General features: G+C 36.5%; 1 protein-coding gene across 1 annotated transcript in view; it reads left to right on the top strand.

Annotated features, from left to right (window-relative positions):
- IQCM (IQ motif containing M) overlaps positions 1–20,637 on the top strand; it is a 123,689-nt gene that overhangs the window by 101,140 nt on the left and 1,912 nt on the right. The window contains 1 exon segment of the mRNA XM_068680927.1: positions 20,561–20,637. Coding sequence (XP_068537028.1) covers positions 20,561–20,637 — 77 coding nt within the window.

Here is a 20,637-nt window from a genome sequence, read left to right as displayed (position 1 = left end):
GAAGGACTTTTTTTTTTTTTTTTTTTTACTTTATCTGTAACAAAAGTCTTGCTCCTCTATGGAGTGAAAATGTGTTTCATTTTTGTTTTCAGTAAAATATTTTTTTCCAATGTTTTACTGCAATAAAGAAATAATACCACAAAAACATAATGTTACCGTGCTTGCTAGAAATGAATATAAGTTGAAACTATTGATATTGATAGCATGGCAATGGACTTAGTGTGGTTAATTTGAGTGGAGGAGTGAGGTTGCAAAAGGTTTGTGAAGATAATCTCTTCCTTGAGAAACTAATTTGGAAACACAGTGTTTATCTCCGGAGTCTCGGGAAGTCAATGGAAATCTACAGTGGTGCTTTAGATCAGTCCCTTACAACCTTCTGGTGTATGCCTTAAGTAGCCTGCTTACTTATCGCTAACTTTCTCATGGGTGTAAGGAGTCTCTGCAAGGGATGGTTTCCCAACAATATTTAGACAGACACAAATCTGTCAACTCCTTCCACTGCTAGACTAAACTGTGATAAAAAAGCACTGGAAGTACTATGTCCTACCAATTAAGAGCATTGTAATACTGTTCACTCATATCCTATACTTCAGAAGGAGCTTCATAAACATGGACTCAGCAATTCTGTGGGGAAAGAAAGAAGCAGGGAGGAAGGAAGGCAAAATGGAAAGATAAAGCACTCATGCTTCAAGGGGTAGAGTGATTATTCTACTACCTAGGCAAGAGAGGATATGGCAGGTGTTTAAATTTTTGTATGTAGTGCATATTAGCTCTTTCTTTTTGCTTTGATGTGATTTTCCCAGTTTAATTTACATGGTATAGCTTCGAAAATAAAAAGAGACAATATTGAAGAGCTATCATAGCAAGCTTTTCATATGGTGTCAGTTTGGGGTAAAGGAATAAAAAGTTCTAATAATATCTTTCAAGCATTAATCTCTGCAAGATGTCTTGAAGAACAGAATTAGAGCAATATGTGGTCTTTGCCATCTTTGACTGTTGTGACTCAAAGACACTTTTGATCACTTTAAAAGAAAATTCAACATTTCAAAAGCACATGAACCAGTAGAATTTCCACAACAATCCAATTCCTCATTTACATCCCAACAGGGTCAATTTTCAATGCATTTCACATAAGAATAAATACACTGTTCTCACGATTGTTTGTGTGTGTAGTTCTCCATACCCCATGCTGTAAATATACCCCACAGTGTCAGATCCATGCTGTGACCAACAATATATGCCCAGTGGGCTAGGCCTAGCAATATCTACTGTATGTTTATATTTTTTCCTTCGCATTTCTGCAAAGCTGCTTCTTCCTCTGTCTTAGCCTGGCAGTATGGCTTGCTATAGTTTGGGGGATTGTAAAGCTGTCTAAAAAGCATATGGGAATGCAGCACTCGGACTCACAAATGAAAGCTCAAGACTATACTGAAAGGCCTGTATTTTGTAAATGTTTGCAGGGTATACAGTGAGACAGGAAAGCTGCACATCAACATAAGTGTTTGTAGAAGATTTAGATAATGTAGTGGCATCTCAGTGTCTCACTTAAGGTGACAATTGTGGCTCTTTTACTGTGTGGCATTTCACTTTATAGCCCACCTTAGCTTCTTTAGCTGTGCTGGTTATCAAAGGAATCTGAAGTAAAATTTGGCCTAAAAAGCCTTTTAAAATATTGGAAATGACAGCTTGACTGCTTAGAAAAGAAGAATTTTATTTCATGAGAAATAAAAAATAGGTTGTTTGAAATTTTTTAGAAGAAGGCAAAAGGGAGATGTCAGATTCCTTCCAGTCCATTTTTATATGGTTCTGTGATGTGAATGTGGCACTTAGGTTGCTGATCATTTAGTAATGAAATATATCCAGCAATTTTACAGAATCCAACTCTGGTCTAGTTTTATTTTTAAGAAGTTCTTAGAGTAACTGCAGTTTTCTAAAATTTCATCCATCACATTGCAAAGTCGGGGTTTGAAATCTGACCTGTATGCATGTTTGTGACTAGTCAATTAAATCTCACAGTTCTATGTCTGTTTCCTGATTAGATTAACTGGGCCCACTGAAAAACAAATAACAGAGCATGAAGACTTTATACTGACTTTCAAATAGGCTTTGCATTACTCAAGCATGGTCATCTGAAAGTTTGCTTAGAAGATGCAGAGACATGCCCAAGTTAGAATTATGGAAAAACATCACCAAGTACTCATGTTATTTTGCTGGTGTTTTCACAGTGTCAGGCTTGAACCATTTTCACATATACTAGGATTATCCAGAATTCTCACAATGCACATTTAAGATAATTTCTAAACTGCTCTGCATCTACTAAACTAAACTGATATTTCCTAAATGTAAAGCTTAATTCATTGCAATTTTTGAGGAATAGTATTAGTATAACATTTCTTTTGCAGTTTTAGAAATGTGTCTTCTAAGAAGTTTTCCAAAATAATTTGATCATGAGAAATAGAATTGTATCAATATATAAGCATATATACTTATATGCATTTGTATGTAAATATATATATATATATATATGAATATTAGAGGTATAATTATTGATATTTATATTTAATCAAATACTGAAAAGGAAAGAGCAGATACTGCTTTTGGGAATATTTTTATTTTTGCCTGAAGTAGTCAGCATCCTTTTTTTCAGCACCCTCTGAGTGAAAGATGTCAGTATTTTACAGTGATACTTTTTGTTTCAAAATCTCCTTCAAAGTAGTTGAAATATAAATTTCAAACATTTCAAAATAAAAAAGAAAAATTTAAATCAAGCTGTCACTGTTTTAAAGTTCTACTGAACTGGAGTATCATTATTTCATTGTGAACCAAGACAAATTTTATAAATATCAAAGATAGCAGCCAAAAATATTTATTCTTTTCTTATCTACTATTTATTACTTGATTGTCATTTGATGCTGTTATAAATGAAGTCTCAACTCAATCTGAATTTTGTAATATTCATACTTATAAAATGTATAAAAGCTATAAAAGGTATAAAAGCTATAAAAGGTATAAAAGACAAGTAAACAGCACTGGGTGTGTGGGGAGTCCATGCTCCACCAACACGCACACACGAACATCAAACATTCTAAATATATAGAACATTGCTTTACATACTAAAGCTGAGTATGCCTATACATACGTACAACAGTCAGGAAAGGTAACAAACAATCATTTAAGCTCCATGACTTAATAAACTCGAGTACACCTATACATATGCACATTCAGAAAAGGTAACAAACAATCCTTTAAGTTCCATGACTTAACAGCCTCCATTTTCCATTCCTTTTCTTGATTACAAACAAGTCTCCAATTTCCATTCCTTTTGAACAATATGTCTTGCTTTAAGTTGTCAAGCAACTTGGTCTTCAGGCCTTATGTATCCCATTCTTACCAGATCGAAGAAAAGCATATCGAAGAAAAGCTGCTAACCAGCGAGGGGCAGTTGTGTGCGTGGGTCCGCTTCTCTCAGCTTGAGCTTCTTTCCAGTTCCGGTGCGCCTATTTCCAGCAACTTTCTCTATGAGCTTCTTTGAGAGGTTTGCTGAGTCTGGCTGAACCTATCTTCATGAGGCGATCGTGGTAAGCAGTTGCGCATTATGGGGAATCATACGTCCTTAGGAACAAAGACTGTCCTGGTAACCTTACAGCTTATTCTCCTTATTAACAATTGGATAGTTTATGAGCCTGAAACATGGAAACAAACTGAGGTCAAGGTGTGGGACTCTGCAACTAAAAACGACAAGGTTGCACTGGAATTGCTCAGCACTAGTGAGCAGGTAACCTCTGAGGCCTTAAAGAGCCCTGTGGGCCGCAGTCAAAAATGTGTGGTTTGCCAGACCATGAGGGAGCTGCGGGCTCCTTTACCGATCCCACTGCTACACCATGGGCCCCTCTGCTGCTACCGCCATGGAAGGCTTTTGCTGTTACGCCCCCTGTTGACCTGGATGTGCCTTTTGACCCAGGCCTCATTGCCCTTGATAAGGAGATGGATATGCTTTTCTTTGATCCGGTAAGAACAGGATACATAAAGCCTGAAGACCGAGTTGCTTGACAAATTAAAGCAAGACATATTGTTCAAAAAAGAATGGAAAATGGAGACTGTTAAGTCATGGAACTTAAAGGATTGTTTGTTACCTTTCCTGATTGTTGTTTGTATGTATAGGCATACTTGGGTTTAGTATGTAAAAGCAATGTTCTGTATATTTAGAATGTTTGATGTTCGTGTGTGCGTGTTGGTGGAGCGTAGCCTCCCCACACACCCAGCACTGTTTACTTGCTGTTTATACCTTTTATAAATATTTCTTTTATAAATATTACAAAATTCAGATTGAGTTGAGACTTCATGTATAATAAGAGTCAAGTTAGCCTTTGTTTATCAACCTGAAGGTTTCTTAAAGGGCTGCAAGCATCTTACATAAAGAATTTGAGTATTAACCTAGTGGTAATTCTGCCCTTATGTTAGGGATTTAAAGTTCTATGAAAAATCATCCTCATGACTTCATTGCAGAACAAGAAATATTTGTCCAACCCGCAAATGCTCTGGAGGTATTTTGTGTCCCAGCAGTTAGATGCAGAAGTCTGTTCTATAAATTAATAAGTGAATATCACTTTTGCTTGCAAATTAACAGGAATACCAGATAGGTAGTGTTCAGTTACAAGAACATAGCATTAAGTTCATCTCCTGAACAGGAAAGATAATGAAAATTTCCCATTCATTAGAAATACTTGCAAACTATGTGGGATTTCTCATAGTTCTTTCCTACCATTTGATCTCACTTGAATAAGGATTTCATAATTCATATGGAATAATAAAATGCATGCAGTTCTTCATGAAGAACTAATAGAATAGGAAGACGATGTTATCATTTAGTCTCCTATTAAAGCAATACATGCAAATGGAAAATTTAAGTTTAAACTTTTGGCAATTACTGACATTGTTATACAATCAATAATTCAACCGATTTCCTAGTATTTTTCCCAGTCCAGGGTAGATAGAAGAAGAAAAATCAGAGTAAAATTTAAAAGGCACTTATCTCTGACTTCGGTGGTTGCAACAAAGCCTTGATTTCAGAGGACCATAATAGCCTCAAAGAAATTACATGTATAGAAGTATACAAAGGCATACAATTTTAATAACTTAAAAGCTTTGGAATTCCACAGCAAGAAGAGCTGTATTTCAGAATTCTTTTGGGAATGATACAAGCGTAACACAGAAATCACATCCATTAGAAAATAAAATTGAAATATTACAGATGAAGAGCATCAGATTCAGAATGGTGAATCTGAGTAACTTTATTTGATTTTTTTTTTTTTAAGATTACAATTACTGTCTCCCCTTCCTGGATAGATATATGGAGATAGCTTGCAATCTTCCTGGTAATTTTAACCAAAACAAGGCTAGTGTGAGGTTTTCTGGGGTAAAAGCAATTGTACAGGGAAGGCTTTTTGTTTAAAAAAAAATAAAAAAAATAAAGTTAACTAAACACAAATATAACTTTGTGTGTTCTGTCAAAAAAAAAAAAAATCAAAGCTGTCAAATCTGTGATTTGTACTTGTAGTCCTTAGAATGTGAAATCCATTCGCAAGATTGATTTCTAAAACTGAGTAATTTTTAATGAAACTAGAAATTCTTTAAATCATACTTTCTTGGCTTTTGGAACTTCTTCACTGTTTATTATTGCACACATTATATTCTTTATTTACTTATTTATTTATTTTTATAATTCTTTTTTGCCTGATCTAACTGGTTAGTGTGCTAGTTTTCATTAATATGTTTATGTTTTCATGTAATTTGTAAAAATTAAATTATTGAAAAATATACAAAATATTTAGTGGACATCCATAGAAATCGATGAAAACTACACACTTTATGATCCTGCTGAAAAGCCTTCTTGGATTTGTTTTTTGATATTATAGGCAAAATATCTGTTGCATCTGTTTTACTTGATGGCAGTGAAAATTTTGAATACAAGGGGAATTAGATTGCTGAATATCTTCTACTGCCCACTTTCTACTTCCACTTTCTAGTGTTTATAACTGCTATCAGGGTTTCAATCACAAAAAGAAATGCTGAAGTGTTGCTTAGCAAACTCCTTATTTAACAGCAGGAAAGATGTCTCAGAAGATATAATTCAAATTATGAAATTTGAAACAATGATCTTAGTGATTGGATTGGTTGAGTTCACAATGATATCTCAATAGCAACTGATGCATATGACGAAACAAAAAACACAGAAACAAAAGAAGCTTCATACCTACAGTTATTTTCATTGCTACATCCCATAAAGCCAGGCTCTGGGATTAATAGACATATAGATCAATAAAACATTGGCCATATTATAAGAAAGTGTTCAGCATCAACGTGGATGCAGTTTCCAGTCAAAATACTAAGAAAACAGGGTTTCATTTAATTGAAGAACCTTTTTCCCCAGCGTCATTGCTACTGGCTTTATTCCTGTATCTGATTTGCTCTCTTGAATAGTCTCCAGCAGGTGCCATATTTAATACAAATGTTTCCAGTCTTGACTAACGTACTGCAGTTAATAATGTAGTGGCAAAGTTTTAATAATCACTAATTTGTTTTTAGTTGGTTATCCTGCAAATGATGTCTGCTTGCCCTATTGGCAGTTCCAAAGACTACAGTGAACAGGTGGGGCATTTTCTTTCCAGGAAATGTCAGCTTGATGTCTGGAAACAGATGTAGTTTTCCCCAACTCATTGTGGGTCTATCTTCTAACTTAATAGGAGCTCTAAATAGCTGACAGGTGATAATACATCTAGTCAGCTCAAAGCATATTCTGACTGTACTGCCAGCTAGTAAATGGGAAATTTTCACTTCTGCAGTGGCAGTCTTAAAATGATCACCTTTTAGAGCAAGAAAACACGTTAAATAATTTCTGATTAGAAAATCAAATCAGCCATCTTCTTAAATGTACATAATTTGTACAGATATGTATTCAGAAGCAGCTGATGTATTTGCTATCTGCTATTTAGTACTCTTATTAGTGAAGGAGAGATTATTTAAATTTCCATTTCACGTGTCTTGAAGGAGAATACATAAATCAATACCTAATCTGACCTTTGATATTAGGTCCAGAGTAGGGATCTAGCCTCAAATGATATGTAATTGTTTTCTTCCAGAAATTGATTTTCACTTACTGGGCATTTTGAATGTATCAAACATGGTTCTGTGAATGCAGCTTTTCAAGGGCTGAGAGCTTTTTCTCCAGCCTCTGATAATCTTTCAGTGACTTCTGCAGTCATACCAGTTATTGCAAACTTGTATTGTTTTGTTTGTCAGAGAGAAGAGGAGGGAAAAAAAAGGAAGAAAAGGGAAGTAGAGTTCAGATATCAGTTTTTTCACTAGCTCTCAATCCTACTGTCTCCCTTCATTCTTCCCTGGTCTGAGAGAGAACCATCTGTTCCTTTCACCTTCCATTTTTTTCAAGAAGTTGGTCCAGCATTTAGAAAGCAAAAATTTTCTTCTAGATTTTTTCTTCTAATATTTTTTTTTTCTCTGAGAGCTGCATAGGTAGCTAAGGATACTCAGCTAATATCCAAGTTTCATTCTTGCTTCAGACAGTTTTTCATGTATGTTATTGCAAACTCTGTACCCTAGAGCAAGTATCTTATGCCATGCTGAGATGGCATGTAACTCCAGGTTATGCTCAGCTCCTGGTTTGGATCACGTCACTTAGAAAGTCAAAAATTCCTTTTATGGTTACCAGTACAGCACATGGAAGTAAAGGAGATTTAAATCCAAGGCAGCTGTTGTAGCACCATTAATATGTAGGAGCAACGGTAGTGTGATCAGATTTATGAAATGAAAACGAGCTTTGCATTCCAACCACATGCGAGGCAGATGGGCTGTTTGGGTTTGCTGAAGAAAATCCTGTGGGAGTGTAGGATGTAGAAGGTGTGAGAGCTGAGCTGTGTTGTAGATGTGTTGATGTCCTTTGGGAGGGGAAAACAGGGGGAGGCTAATTAGGCGTCCACAATCACCGAGAATGCCCTGTCTTTGCAGCCAGTGCAGTTCTAATGTGAAAAGAGGAAGATGGTGTATTTATGTTGATGAAGATGTTGCACAGACTTGCTGCAGTAAAAAGCCTCAGTTTCCTGTGGCTGCCTGGAATACCATGCTCAAAAGGAAGAAGATACATAAGAAATGATGCTTACACAGATTGGGGACCTCAGATCTTGTATTTCTTCCTGATACACAGTTGCTTTCACTCAGCATCAAGGCAGGGACCCATTTTCCATTTACCTTCCTTGCTCTAACCTGGCAATCTGAACATGATGATTTAGACCTTTGTACATTTACAGATGTGCAAAATGTAAACTTAAATTTCACAAACTTTCTCTGGTATGCAGTCATCTCCAGTATAGCATATGCATCAAATGTGGTAAAATTATGTAATACATTATAAGATATTAAATAATGATAGAAACAGAATGTCTGCTTAGCCTGTGATGCCTTGTTATATATACCTGTTCTGTGTGAGAAAGGTCCTGGAGATCTGGTTCATGCAAAGAATCACAAGCAATAACAAGCAAATATTTAAACCTCAGTCCTGCAAATATTCAATTAGGTTCTTTTAGTCATCAAGAAATCAAAATGAATTTGACTGTATTGTCAGTAAATCATTTGCCAAACTCCTCTTCTTAAAAAAGCAGTGCTTTTGAGCTCACTGAAGTGATACTCTAGTAGATGATTCTCAAATGGATGATTCTGTCATTCAGCAATGTGTACTGCATGTGTGTAGATTATATGTGTAGGTAATAGACAGACAGACTGACCGACTGACCAACCAACTGATCAACTTTGCTTGCCTACAGACTCAAGAAAGAAAAATTACTGGCAGGTTAAAAATTCCTGGAAAACAAGGTTTAAAATAGAAAGGATGACACAACTCTAACAATAGCATTGTGAATGGCGACGTTGTCATTCTGAATGGAGATCTGCTTGAGTCAAATTGAATAACAATGCTCTTTTTCTTCATTAAGACCATTAAAATCTGTAAGGCTATGGGACCTGGATAGACATAAAGGTTTTAAAAAGCAATGAGGAGAGATTAATGCTCATTGCTGCATACTTACTTGAAAAGTCCAATTAAGTAAAAGTTTGTGCTAATTTGAGTTCTCTGAAAAATCTAAGCAGAACAGCCTCATTTTTGCTATTGCATTGGTTTGCAAAACAAAACCACAATTTTTTCTTGGTATCATCATATAAATATTATGAATTCTTTCCAGAGAGCAAAATGATTTTTACTGTTGTAGCTGGAGATAAATGTTATTTGTGCATAACATCAAAATATAAGAAATCAAGATTCTTTCTCTATGCTTTACTCTACTGTTTCAATTGAGCGTCTCTGAGAATATTGCAGTTTTCTATTGTTTTTTGGATGTGCTAATATTAGCATGAAATGTGATAAGAATTATTTAAGAACCTAATTGCTCTGTATTTGGCATTTGAATTTTGAATCTTTGGAATTCATCTTTTCAGAGTGCTTTATTTAGTTTCTATTAATACCCTGTAATTTAATAATTGTAGTGGGAGGCTGAGGAGAATATGGAACAAGGAAAGATTTGCATATTCCTTTGATACAGTGGGTTTGTGAGAGGCTCTGACCTGTATTTTTAGACTGATCTTAAAAAGCAGTTTTGCTAAGGCTGGAGTGAACATCACAGAGCATGGAGGGATCAGACAGGGAGACTGCTCATCCTTTATTCCATTCATTTGTCATATGACTAAAGGAAGTCTGACTCAATCAATCAGAGCTCTGCAAAGCAGTCTTAAGCTATGTAATTCTTGATTAAATCTTGCTTTCAATGTAGAAATCAGCCTGAAAAAGAAATTTGAAACTAAAACTAATGATGAAAGCAGGAAAAAAAATAGCTTTTTCTGTTGCCCTAAGACTACAGTGAAAAGCACATCTGAAAAAATTGTGGCTGTGACTTCATGTTTGAGTTTTTGCCTATTAAAACATATTACTACAGGCCTCTGTTTTTTGCACTTGTAACCCAAGTAAGAAAACGGCATGCAAGAAAGAAATCTTCTGGAAAGATTGGCTAATGGCTATGTAAACAGCAAATGCTTGCCACATATGGGCATTCGGAGGTTTTATTGCGAAGATTCAATGACTATTGCGAACAGGGTAGAGCTCTGAAATGTGGTAGTAAGATGTCTGTTTTGGGTAGGTCCTGGAAGTAGTTTGGCAAAGGTTTTACCAGAGGCTTTGGGATTTTTGACTCAGGTCCTATGTAGATAAAGGGCTAGAGCAGCTGAGACATGGCTGTACTGTACTGCTTGGGTCTTCTGCAAGGGCCTGGGGTGATGTGAATGTGGGAGCACCTAATCAGCAAAACAGGGTCACCTCCAACGCTCACCTCAAGCATTTGCATATAAGCAAGTGCCTACAAGGCACCATGATGGGGACATGCACTTGGTGAAAGAGGATCAGGTTAGAGAATACTTAAGCTAACTGGGCATAAAGCAATTCGTGGGTCCTGATAGGACCTGTTTTGACAGAAGACTAAATGTTGTTTTCCCAAGATTCACACATTGATAAAACAGTAAATCATTATAGGATAAAAGATGTTTTTGCTGCCAGTGATGTACTGGCTTTTAATTGATAAGAAGTTTTTTTGTTTTTGTTTTTCTACTAGATATTAAAATTATTCAAAAATATGTATTGGACAAATGGAAAAATTGCAAAGGTATTTAATTGAGCTATATGCATTATCTCTTAAATTATTGATTTAGCATCTTTATTTCTGTGTTTCTATTTCATCACTTGACTCTGTGGCCACTTTCTCTGAAAGAAAACGTTGACTTTTCAGGAAATTACAGGCTCTGTTGAGTGGTTGGAGCTTGACTAAAGGCTGAGTAAGGATTAGTTGCAGGAGAGAGATTTTACAGCAGTAGTTTCCCAGATGTGTGGGTATGTTTGCATGTTTCAGAAGCATTTTGTGAGGACATGATCTAATATTCTGTTGTGAAATTTTGTCAGTTTCCCAAACTTCAAGGAATTCTTGCTTCAGCTGCTGCAGTAGAAAGAGATTGTTCTTCAGCAAAAAGACTTGGACAGATTGCAGGAATCTGTTAAATATTAATTCAATTAAGGCTGAATATTCAACTAAGATTAATACCAATGATATATTAAAATACTTTTATGAATTTATTTAAAAAGAGATGCAATGAAATGTATCAAAACTTATAAGTAGTATTTTAAATAATGCAGTGAAGCTTATAATAATTTAATTGTGTATTTGAGGATAATATAGGTACAGACTTGAAAAGAGAAGATTGTATATTACAGAATCACAGAATCATCTAGGTTGGAAGAGACCTCCAAGATCACCTAGTCCAACCTCTGACCTAACACTAACCAGTCCTCCACTAAGCCATATCACTAAGCTCTACCTCTAAATGTCTTTTAAAGACCTCCAGAGATGGTGACTCAACCACTTCCGTGAGCAGCCCATTCCAGTGCCTAACAACCCTTTTGGTAAAGAAGTTTTTCCTAATATCCAACCTAAACCAGCCCTGGCACAACTTTAGCCCATTCCCCCTTGTCTTGTCGCCAGGCACGTGGGAGAATAGACCGATGCCCACCTCGCTACAGCCTCCTTTAATGTACCTATATATTACTTACACATACTTACATATGTGTGTGTGTGTATGTACATACATATACATATGTATATATAAAGATGTCTAGGGAATTGAGAAAAAAAAGCAGAAGATAAACTGGTCTTGGGCAGTCAGCCTGTAGATGTACCGTTTGTGCTTGTCTGTATTACTGAGCTTCTGAATTTCTGCATCCATGTGCATAAACCTGTTTGCACTTCCATTTCCTGGTGTGTGGGTTTTCATAGCAAGGAATTATGACTCTGTGTGCTGATACAGATTGATGCCTGATATGGGGAATCTGGGTTCTGGAGCCTGGCGTAGATGACAAATTAGCAAGGAAGTACTGATGCAGTGCCTGTGTCCTTACCAAATATGATTGTGGATGGTAAAGAATTTAGAATATTAGGAAAGAATTATGCTGTCTGTTCTCTGTCTGCTGCACATTTTTTAAGAGAAATAAACATTTTAAATTTATTTTTTTCTCACTCAATATATTTCTCTCTATTCTTTCTCATGTAGCCCATCAGGCCACGTGGATACTTTGCAGAGAGAACAAAGACAGATATATGAGTAGGAAGGGAGAGAGGACTCAGTATAACTACTTTTTGCTTTCATATATGTCTTTTTTAGTGGTGTATTTCCCCTCAAGAACATTCACAGGGTGAAAACAACATAAGGGCTACTGAAAATATGTAGCAATGTACTGCATGCTTTTTATCCTCATTAATTCGAGACAGATAGCATTTGAAAGTAAAATATCCCTCAATATCACTACAAAAAAAAAAAAAAAAAAAAAAAAAAGCAAATACAAGATGAGCAATGCAGTGCTTGTTTCAGTGATCTTAGCGTGAAGTTCAGTGGGCTGTGCGTGTAAATGTTCAGAGATACCCTGTGTGGTAGTGGGTTCCAGAGAAAGGTCTGTGGGATGGCTCCTCTGTGTTTCCTAACTAGATAGGTAGGCAGTCATCAAAAGGGCACTGGTTGTAAGCCCTCGTTGTTGGAGAGTATAGCAATGGTGAACTCACTGTTCATATCCAATGGGGGGTCTAAATTCAATGGGACCTTGGTGGGAAAACCTGAATGCTCATCTGTGAGAGCAGCAAGTGAATGAAAACCTCACTCATTGCACAAGCATTTGCCCTGCCCATGCAATCTAAGCCACCAGTAAGTGCATTTGTGCTCTGCTGAGAGGCTGCCATGTTTTACATTGACAGGACCGAAGCCATCAGAGGGTTCATGCCCAGATGTATCTCTTTGTTGCAGCACATGTTGGCATGCTCCAACGCTGAAAGGTGCCAAGTCCCTACTGGTCTGACAAGCTTCTATGATCCTGATCCTCTGGTTTTAAATGTCAGGAAAGGCTCTGTTAGGTTTGGTGGGCTTATGAAAAAAATCTGTTATATTTTGTGCTATATCAAATGTTTTTTTTCCAGTGAAGGTTTGGATACCTATCCAGTGCAATCTCAGACACATTATTAAAAGATTGGCTCAGGACTTTCTTCCTGTTCTCCCTGTCCTTTTGCTTGGAAGATCAGTTGCTATGACCAAAATCAATCAACATTTCAAGGCTCCTGGCACACACATGTAAAGACAAATCACTTTGTCACTCCATTATTACAATTATGTGATGGGAAGGAGAATGCAGTCCAGAATACAGGATCCCCAAATCTTCAACCCCAAATGCCCTTGCAGATGAACCCTCTACTTACCTAGCAAGAAAAGGTGTAGGCTTAGTTTCACAGTATGTAGCTTGGCTCTGATTCTGTGTATGAGAAAGCTTACTGTAAGACCAAAATCAAATTATCTCTATGTTCAGAAGATAGTTACCATTAAATTCATCTCTGCGCTGTCTAATTTAATTTTCAGATTTTTGCGTAGTTTATCTTATCTAATGAAGAATGTTGACACAGCAGATCTTGCTTCTCGGAGAGGAACTCGTCTTTATTGGCTTTAAAATGGCCTTCTTCAAAAGTTCTGGGCAGAATGACATGAATGGAATAACAAACCAGACTTTTAGATGCAAATCCATACATATTAGAATGCTTTATGTTATTGTTAGCGTATCGGGGTTGCTTTATCAGAGAAGGGAAAGATGCTAAAAGCATGAGAATATTTAAATCCTGATGAAAGAAAAGCCAAATAGGAAAATAAGTGATTCTTTTTCATCATTTTAGACTGCATGTTATTGTCAGGATATCCAAGTGCACTTACAATATGGTTTATTTTAAAAGAACAAGCTAATTTGTATTGCAGCACGATTTCAGTAATTTTGTTTCAGGCTGCTACTTTTATGTCAGGGTATCCAAATTTACAACCTTGTGAAGTCTGAGATGTTTCTACTAACTTATACAAGATTGTCTTTTTCTAATTCTTTCATGATTGTTCCAAGTGTGTTATTTTATTTTATTTTATTTTATTTTATTTTATTTTATTTTATTTTATTTTATTTTATTTTATTTTATTTTATTTTATTTTATTTTATTTTATTTTATTTTATTTTATTTTATAGAATATTAGACCTCAGTATTATAAACGTTTTTGTTGGGGCTTTTATGTAAGACTGTTAGGGCAGGATACCACCTGGGTAACATGACTTGCTTTGAGTGAAATGTACTCCCAGGACACAGTGCCTGGACAAATAATTCAACCTTTCTACCACCTGGGTACCCAAAAATGGGGCTGACATGCCAGCTGAAACCCATGAAACCACCAGGAGGGCAACTTCTAAATGGTTGCCATCACCAGCAGAGTTAACTGCTTGCAGGTGCTGTGAGTGATCCCACAAAGCCTGAAAGCTGAGACAGCCCTACAGTTGTACCTATGGGAGCCAAATGCTCTCTGGCTTCTGCTGCCTTCTGCTAGCAGGGAGAAGCTGTGGTAGGTTCTGCACCAAATGCCACTCCTTTGGGGCATATGGTGGGGGCCCAAACCTCAGGGTCCCTTATGATTTTCTGTGCAGCCCTCAATCTGACCATTAAGTGGACAAAATTCAGGACCTCCTGGCTCCCTCCTAGTGAAATCTCAGCTATTCAGCAATCTTACATTTTGGATTACATTGGGTAAATTTCTTCTTGGTAAAGGACTGAATTCAGGATCACATGCTCAGAGCTCACTCAGCCTTCCCAAATGAAGTCAATTATATCCCACATGTTAACTAGATGATTTAAAGGCAACCAAACAATTAATTTTACCCTGAAAACAATAGAGATGGACAATCTCTGGAGAAAAATCTGAGGAGTTTTACTTTATTTTGGTTATGAGGAATGGCTGGTACAGAGAGAATGTGAATTTGTATTCATTGAATTACATGTATATTATATTACAGGGAACATATTCCAACAGCGATGTTACTGTACAGCATTATACAGTAGAAAATGTGAGCAATAGCACTTTCAGAACCCATAAGAAAACCAAAGATAATGCCTTCCCATCCTTCTAACAATGTTTATTAGTCCCACAACAATAAGACCACCCTTTATTGGCACAGGCAGCTATCTCACTCGGCATCTGAGAAGCTTAAATACTAACCAGTCTGTGGCATTTTCTTGTCTCCTTAATATACAGAGGATTACCCTTGTGAAGGACTACATAAATAGAAAATGTGATGGCTTTAACTTCTCTAAGCCTGTCTTCTTTTCCTGGCAACAGTTTTAAGCATCAGTGTTGCATCCATATTAAGTGTGAATTCCCTCGTGTAAATCCCATTAAGGTTAATAGAATTTTACTTTTACTGCTTAATAAATTTCAAAGTGGATTAACTTTTGAGAAATATTTAACTAGCCATAATGCACAGAACATAATCCCATACCAGCATGTGTATACTGTAGCTCAGATAGAGAAACTCTAATGGAGAGATGATGAAGCAGCTTCGTACTATATGTAGAGAAAAGATTGTTCCTTAGCTAATATTTCAATAACATTTGTGTCTTTTCTTGTTTCTTGTTTCTTTTGCCCATTTTTAAATGTCATTCTAGCTTTTGTGCTTCTAGGTTTAAAATAATAATGAATGATTTGAGAGACCAGCTTTTCCATGCTCTTATATCGTAATGCAGTCTTGTGTGTAGAGTAACCACTGGACCCACTGGGGGAACTAGACAGCAAGAGCCCGTTACATTACATGCATTAGACTGTATATATGTACAAATGCTGTATGTACCAGCGATTATATGAACTGTACTTTTCTTCCTGTTTTCAAATTTAAAAACTCATACTTGGTGAGTTTGAAATAGGTTTATAGTATTAAGCATAGATTTCCTTTAAAATGAGCATTGTTTGTCCCTCAAGAGCTTTCAGGGACTCAATTGACTCCAGTTTCCTTTCTCCAAATGCTGTTACATCGGATTTTCCAACTTAAAAAGATGTGCTTAGGTAGATGAATCTGTTTCACTGGAGGCAGGCAGAACTGAACTTCTTGTCACTGATGCTGCTCTGAAGGCAAGGCGAGGCTATGTCACCATGTGTCAGCAGCCTTTCCCCTGACCTTTTGTGGGGGAATGACAGTCCTGGAGGGTGAGAGACAGCCTACTCAACAACCTTCCCTACAAAACTGCAAATTTAGCTATGAAAAATAGACAAAATATCCAAGTTTTTTAATGCTCATCCATTGCTGCTTTTCTGCTAGTCTTCTTTTGTTTTTCACATAGTTGACATCCCTTTGTACATCCTGATTATTATTTGTGTTGTCTGTATGGTGAGTTGGGAAGTATGCCTATGTATAACTGTAAATTGCAGCCCAGGTTGGGATACTGCAGAATATCTCAGTATTAGTTATATTCAGGAGACTGACCTAAAAAGTCGTTGCAGGTTTTCATATTTATTATTTCTTAGAGAATTCTATGCCCAATAACGACATGACTTTTTCTTTACATGCCAGCCTTGTAACTCTGCATGTCAAGCTGTCATCTTTGCTTTTAATGTATTTTCTCCAGCAGAAACTTATGTTACAATATTGCTGCTAACTTCTGTAAGACTGAGGCTGTTTTTACAGCTTTATTGGTTCATCAAAAAGCTGAAGTGAAAATAGAAAGAAGTAAAAAAAAAAGAAAAATGAGAAAATCTTTTTGTCATCCAAATAAATAGTTATGATCTTAAGTACTTACAGGGGTGTAAATGGTTCAAGAATAAAATGCTGTGTCCTCATACTCCTTTTTAATGTCTACCAGCAGTAAACAGATGTGATAATATCCATCTAAACTGGCAAGTTGACTTAAAAATCTGTAACACATGTAATATCTTAGAATTGAAAAGTAGCTTAAGTATGGTTCATTCATGATAACAAGAGTTAGCCAGGGACTGCAGGACAGGTACCACTCTAGATTTCAGGCTATAGCTTCCCTCTCATGAAAGGATGCAAAGTGACTGTTTACTTTTCAGTGCTCTGGGTCATTCTGGATTGCACCTTCAATTTCAGCAGTTTTCAGTGGACAGCTATGCGACATCTCAGTATCTGTATTTGTGACACTACCTAAACATGCTCTCCCTTCAACATCAGTTGCAGTTCTCCATCTTTACTCTGTGGTAGTTCTTTTGAGTTGTTGCCGACTCGTGCAGTTCTGTCTTGATCAGTTAAAGGGACTTTTGTCCAGGAGGAGTTAGGCTGTTGTACTTCCAATGCTAACCAATATAACGTGTATATTTGCTGATGTATTTTCAATAGTAAGTGATATACGTTTTTCTGTATTTTTAAAATAATCGTAGATAACTAATGGTTGAAAAGTAGTTCAGTATTACTGTAATTTTCAAGATGAGAAAACTGGGGAAACAACCAAGGTAATTTGTTACAGTGTACTAGCACACTGAGAAAGTATGCTTGAAGCATTTATCAGAGGCAATGAACAGCTGCAGAGATGGACATGTGAAATCCACTTCAGTTAAATTAGGCTTCCCTAATTTTTTGCCTACAGAAGCCAGTACCTCATAACAACATGTCTTTAAGACATTGTAAAGCGGCTGTCTCTGCTGTACAATATACATGTACAGCTTCATGTGTGAACACTGCAAGGTAATTTTTCGGTAGCATAAGATAATTGGGGAGAGCTGTCTTATGGCAGCTTTTTGCTTCTCTGCTCTATAGGTATCTTGAGGTGTCTTCAGCAGTAATTATAAGAATACTTTTCATGTTCAGGTTTATGTTGGAAACAGATGTAATACTCTGGTTTGAGATGTTTTTGTTAGTTAGTTAGTTTGTTTTCTGGAATACTCCTAGCTTTGTTTCCTGTACTTCCCACTACCCAGTCCCACTTTCCACTTCTGATGTTATCTCAATGCTGAGATTTTAAGAAGCCCCACATACTCTGTCCAATAAGGAGTGTTTAGGTGAGACTGTCTTTTATATGCAAAAGGTCAAGAGACCAAGTGCACCACATGCAGAGGAAGAAAAATTTCAAAATAAATTTCAGTTGACCCTTGCTATTTGGACTATTATCCAAACTATCAAAGATCTTTTTTTTCCTTTTATTTTTTTTTTCTTTTTCTTTTTTCTTTCTTTCTTTACTTGGGCAGAAAAGGTAATAGCAAAGCTTAAATATGTGTATTATATAAATCTTTATTTGGTAATGGATTATTTTATACAATTCAGCTCTATGGATATGGGTCTATTTTCCACAGATCTTGCCAAGAGAGTTTCCATTCTGGGGCTTCCTGCTTATTTCTTCCAGCTGCTTCTCTTTCTTCTCCCTTCTGTTGTTATTCTCCTCCTGTCTCCTTGTTTTCACTACTGATGGAGGAGAGGCTTGGTTAGACTTTGAAATCATAATATAAATGTTCTTGGCAATTGTTTCTTTCTATACCCTTCATAATTATTCTCCACTGATTCCAATTGCATTTTCCAGTTGAGTACTGCATTGCTCAGTCCAAATGCTAAAATAAATGCTAAGTAACCTTTTAACACGGTTCATAAGGATCATGTTGGATGTGGAGGCACTGCAGGAATGACCAGGATACTGGTCAAAACGGTGTTAGCTGTGTTGACAGTAGTGATGCAGGAAGGAATCCTCTTTAAGCAACTCATTTCCCACCTAGTCCCTAACTTACCTCACCATGTCTATATGTGACAGAAAACCTGTCTATTTTGGCCTGCAAAGTCACTGTCAGCAACAGTGAAATCTGTGGGACCTAATCTTTTACAATAGTGTGGTACTGGCTGAATGCACAAATTAGGGGTGTGTGTCCATGTATGTCTCTGTGTGTTATTCCAATCCTCTATTGTATTAATGATAAATAGTTTAAAAAGAAAAAAATAAATTTGTTTTATGTCTGTGAAAGTCATTTGACTACCTGTTACTCAGACAGCATTAATCTTAGTCTTGTCAGAAGGGAATTGGTCCTCCTCCTTTCAGAAATAACAACTGGCGTGAAGGCAGCTAAGTGCCATTTTCTCACATGTGAAAGTATTTGCAGAACGAAGTCCTTTGTTTGTTTGTTTGTTTGCCTGTGTGTGTGTGTGTTTGTTTTCTCTACTTTTGGAACATATTAGAAAGCATCCTGCTCTTGTTATTTCTTTTGAATAGTCTATTTTCTGTAGAAAGTAATATCCACATGGTAAACTCCTATTCATCAAAACTGTGCCAAGTATGTGCCATTTTAAAGCTAAATATATGCTATTTTATTTTACTTTACTTTAAAGCAAGCCAAAATACATACCAAGAACATAGCTCTGGATGGTGTTGGTCCTATTTTCAAATGAGTATTTACCGTGTGAGGCACTTCTGTGCAACAAGCAGCGTTGGTAAGGGGCTGCTATACGAATGCAGTACAGAAAGCAGTATTTCTTCCTCTCCTTACAGGGAACATACCTTTTAATTTTAAAAACACATACTTTGCTATTCTTGGCAAAGCATGCTCAGCATGTCCTTGTTTGCCTGATGCAGTCATACCTGGCTCCCTAGCAATCCTGTTTCTCTTGCATGTTAGGAGGGTATCTCCAGGGGATATGAAGATGACCAAAAGTGTCTTGTTCTGGGGAATTAGTGTCAGTACTTAGGAGCTTCTGTGTCAACTCTTATAATCTTCTGTAGGGATGCTTGACTGGTGTACAGGAGTGTATTTTTGGTCCCATTTTTCTTCTTTTCTGATGGGTGCAAGTAACTCTTTCCTCTTGTGCACTATTGATGTTTTTCTTCTTTGGCTTAGTCAGGATGAGTAGAATGTCTTAAATGATCTCTCCAAGTCTTCTACAACAAAGCATGGCCCCATTTCGGGCCAGAATATGTAAGTAGTGGCATTCCTGGAATTACAGGACCAAGTGGAAATTATCTTCCCTTTTCATTATTTGGCTTCATAAAATATTCAAAATTGTTCTTTCTTTTTGTAATGTTTGTATTTTACATATCTGACTCGACTTCTCCTTGTTTAAAAAAAAATGAAAATGTTACCAAGCAACTGTGTTAGCAAATCCTGAAACCAGTCTAAAAAAATATGTATTACAGCAAGGCCAAATTATGGACGTGTTAGCAAGTTTCTCAATCGAAGAAGAAAAATATTAGAAACTATTTTGGGTGATCCAAAACAGCAGTCATATCTCTTTGATCACATGGATAATAGTTCTACGTTGCCTGCAAACTATCGGGAATCCGATAACTGAAAACAAAACGAGTAATGATTATAGAAATATTATGTCTTCCTTGGACACTTGAACTAAGAGTGGCTTGCATGTACAGCATGGCTCTGTAAATGCGGTGAAGTCAAGTCACTCTGGCTAATTATTTATTTAGAGTTTGGTGTCCCTGAAACAAGCTGAAAATTCATCCTAGGTTTTCTGCATAGTCTCAACTGGGAAAATTAATTTATCAGCCTTCTCCCAAGAATGTAAAATGTATGGATTTCTTGATGTTTTAAGTGTTATTTGCCTTGTTTATCTAACTTCTTATTATTAAACTTGTGATATGCTTTAATGAATTAATGGCTTTTTTTTTTTTTTTTCTTATTGCAGCATTTTCCCGTAAGAAGTCAAAGAAAACTGATTTTCAAGTGTCAGCTGCATTAGTGATTTCTTCAATGAAAGAGCAG

The sequence above is a fragment of the Anas acuta genome, chromosome 4 (genome assembly GCF_963932015.1).
Source record: "Anas acuta chromosome 4, bAnaAcu1.1, whole genome shotgun sequence".
Lineage (NCBI taxonomy): Eukaryota > Metazoa > Chordata > Aves > Anseriformes > Anatidae > Anas > Anas acuta.
This window is presented reverse-complemented; position numbering and strand designations above follow the sequence as displayed.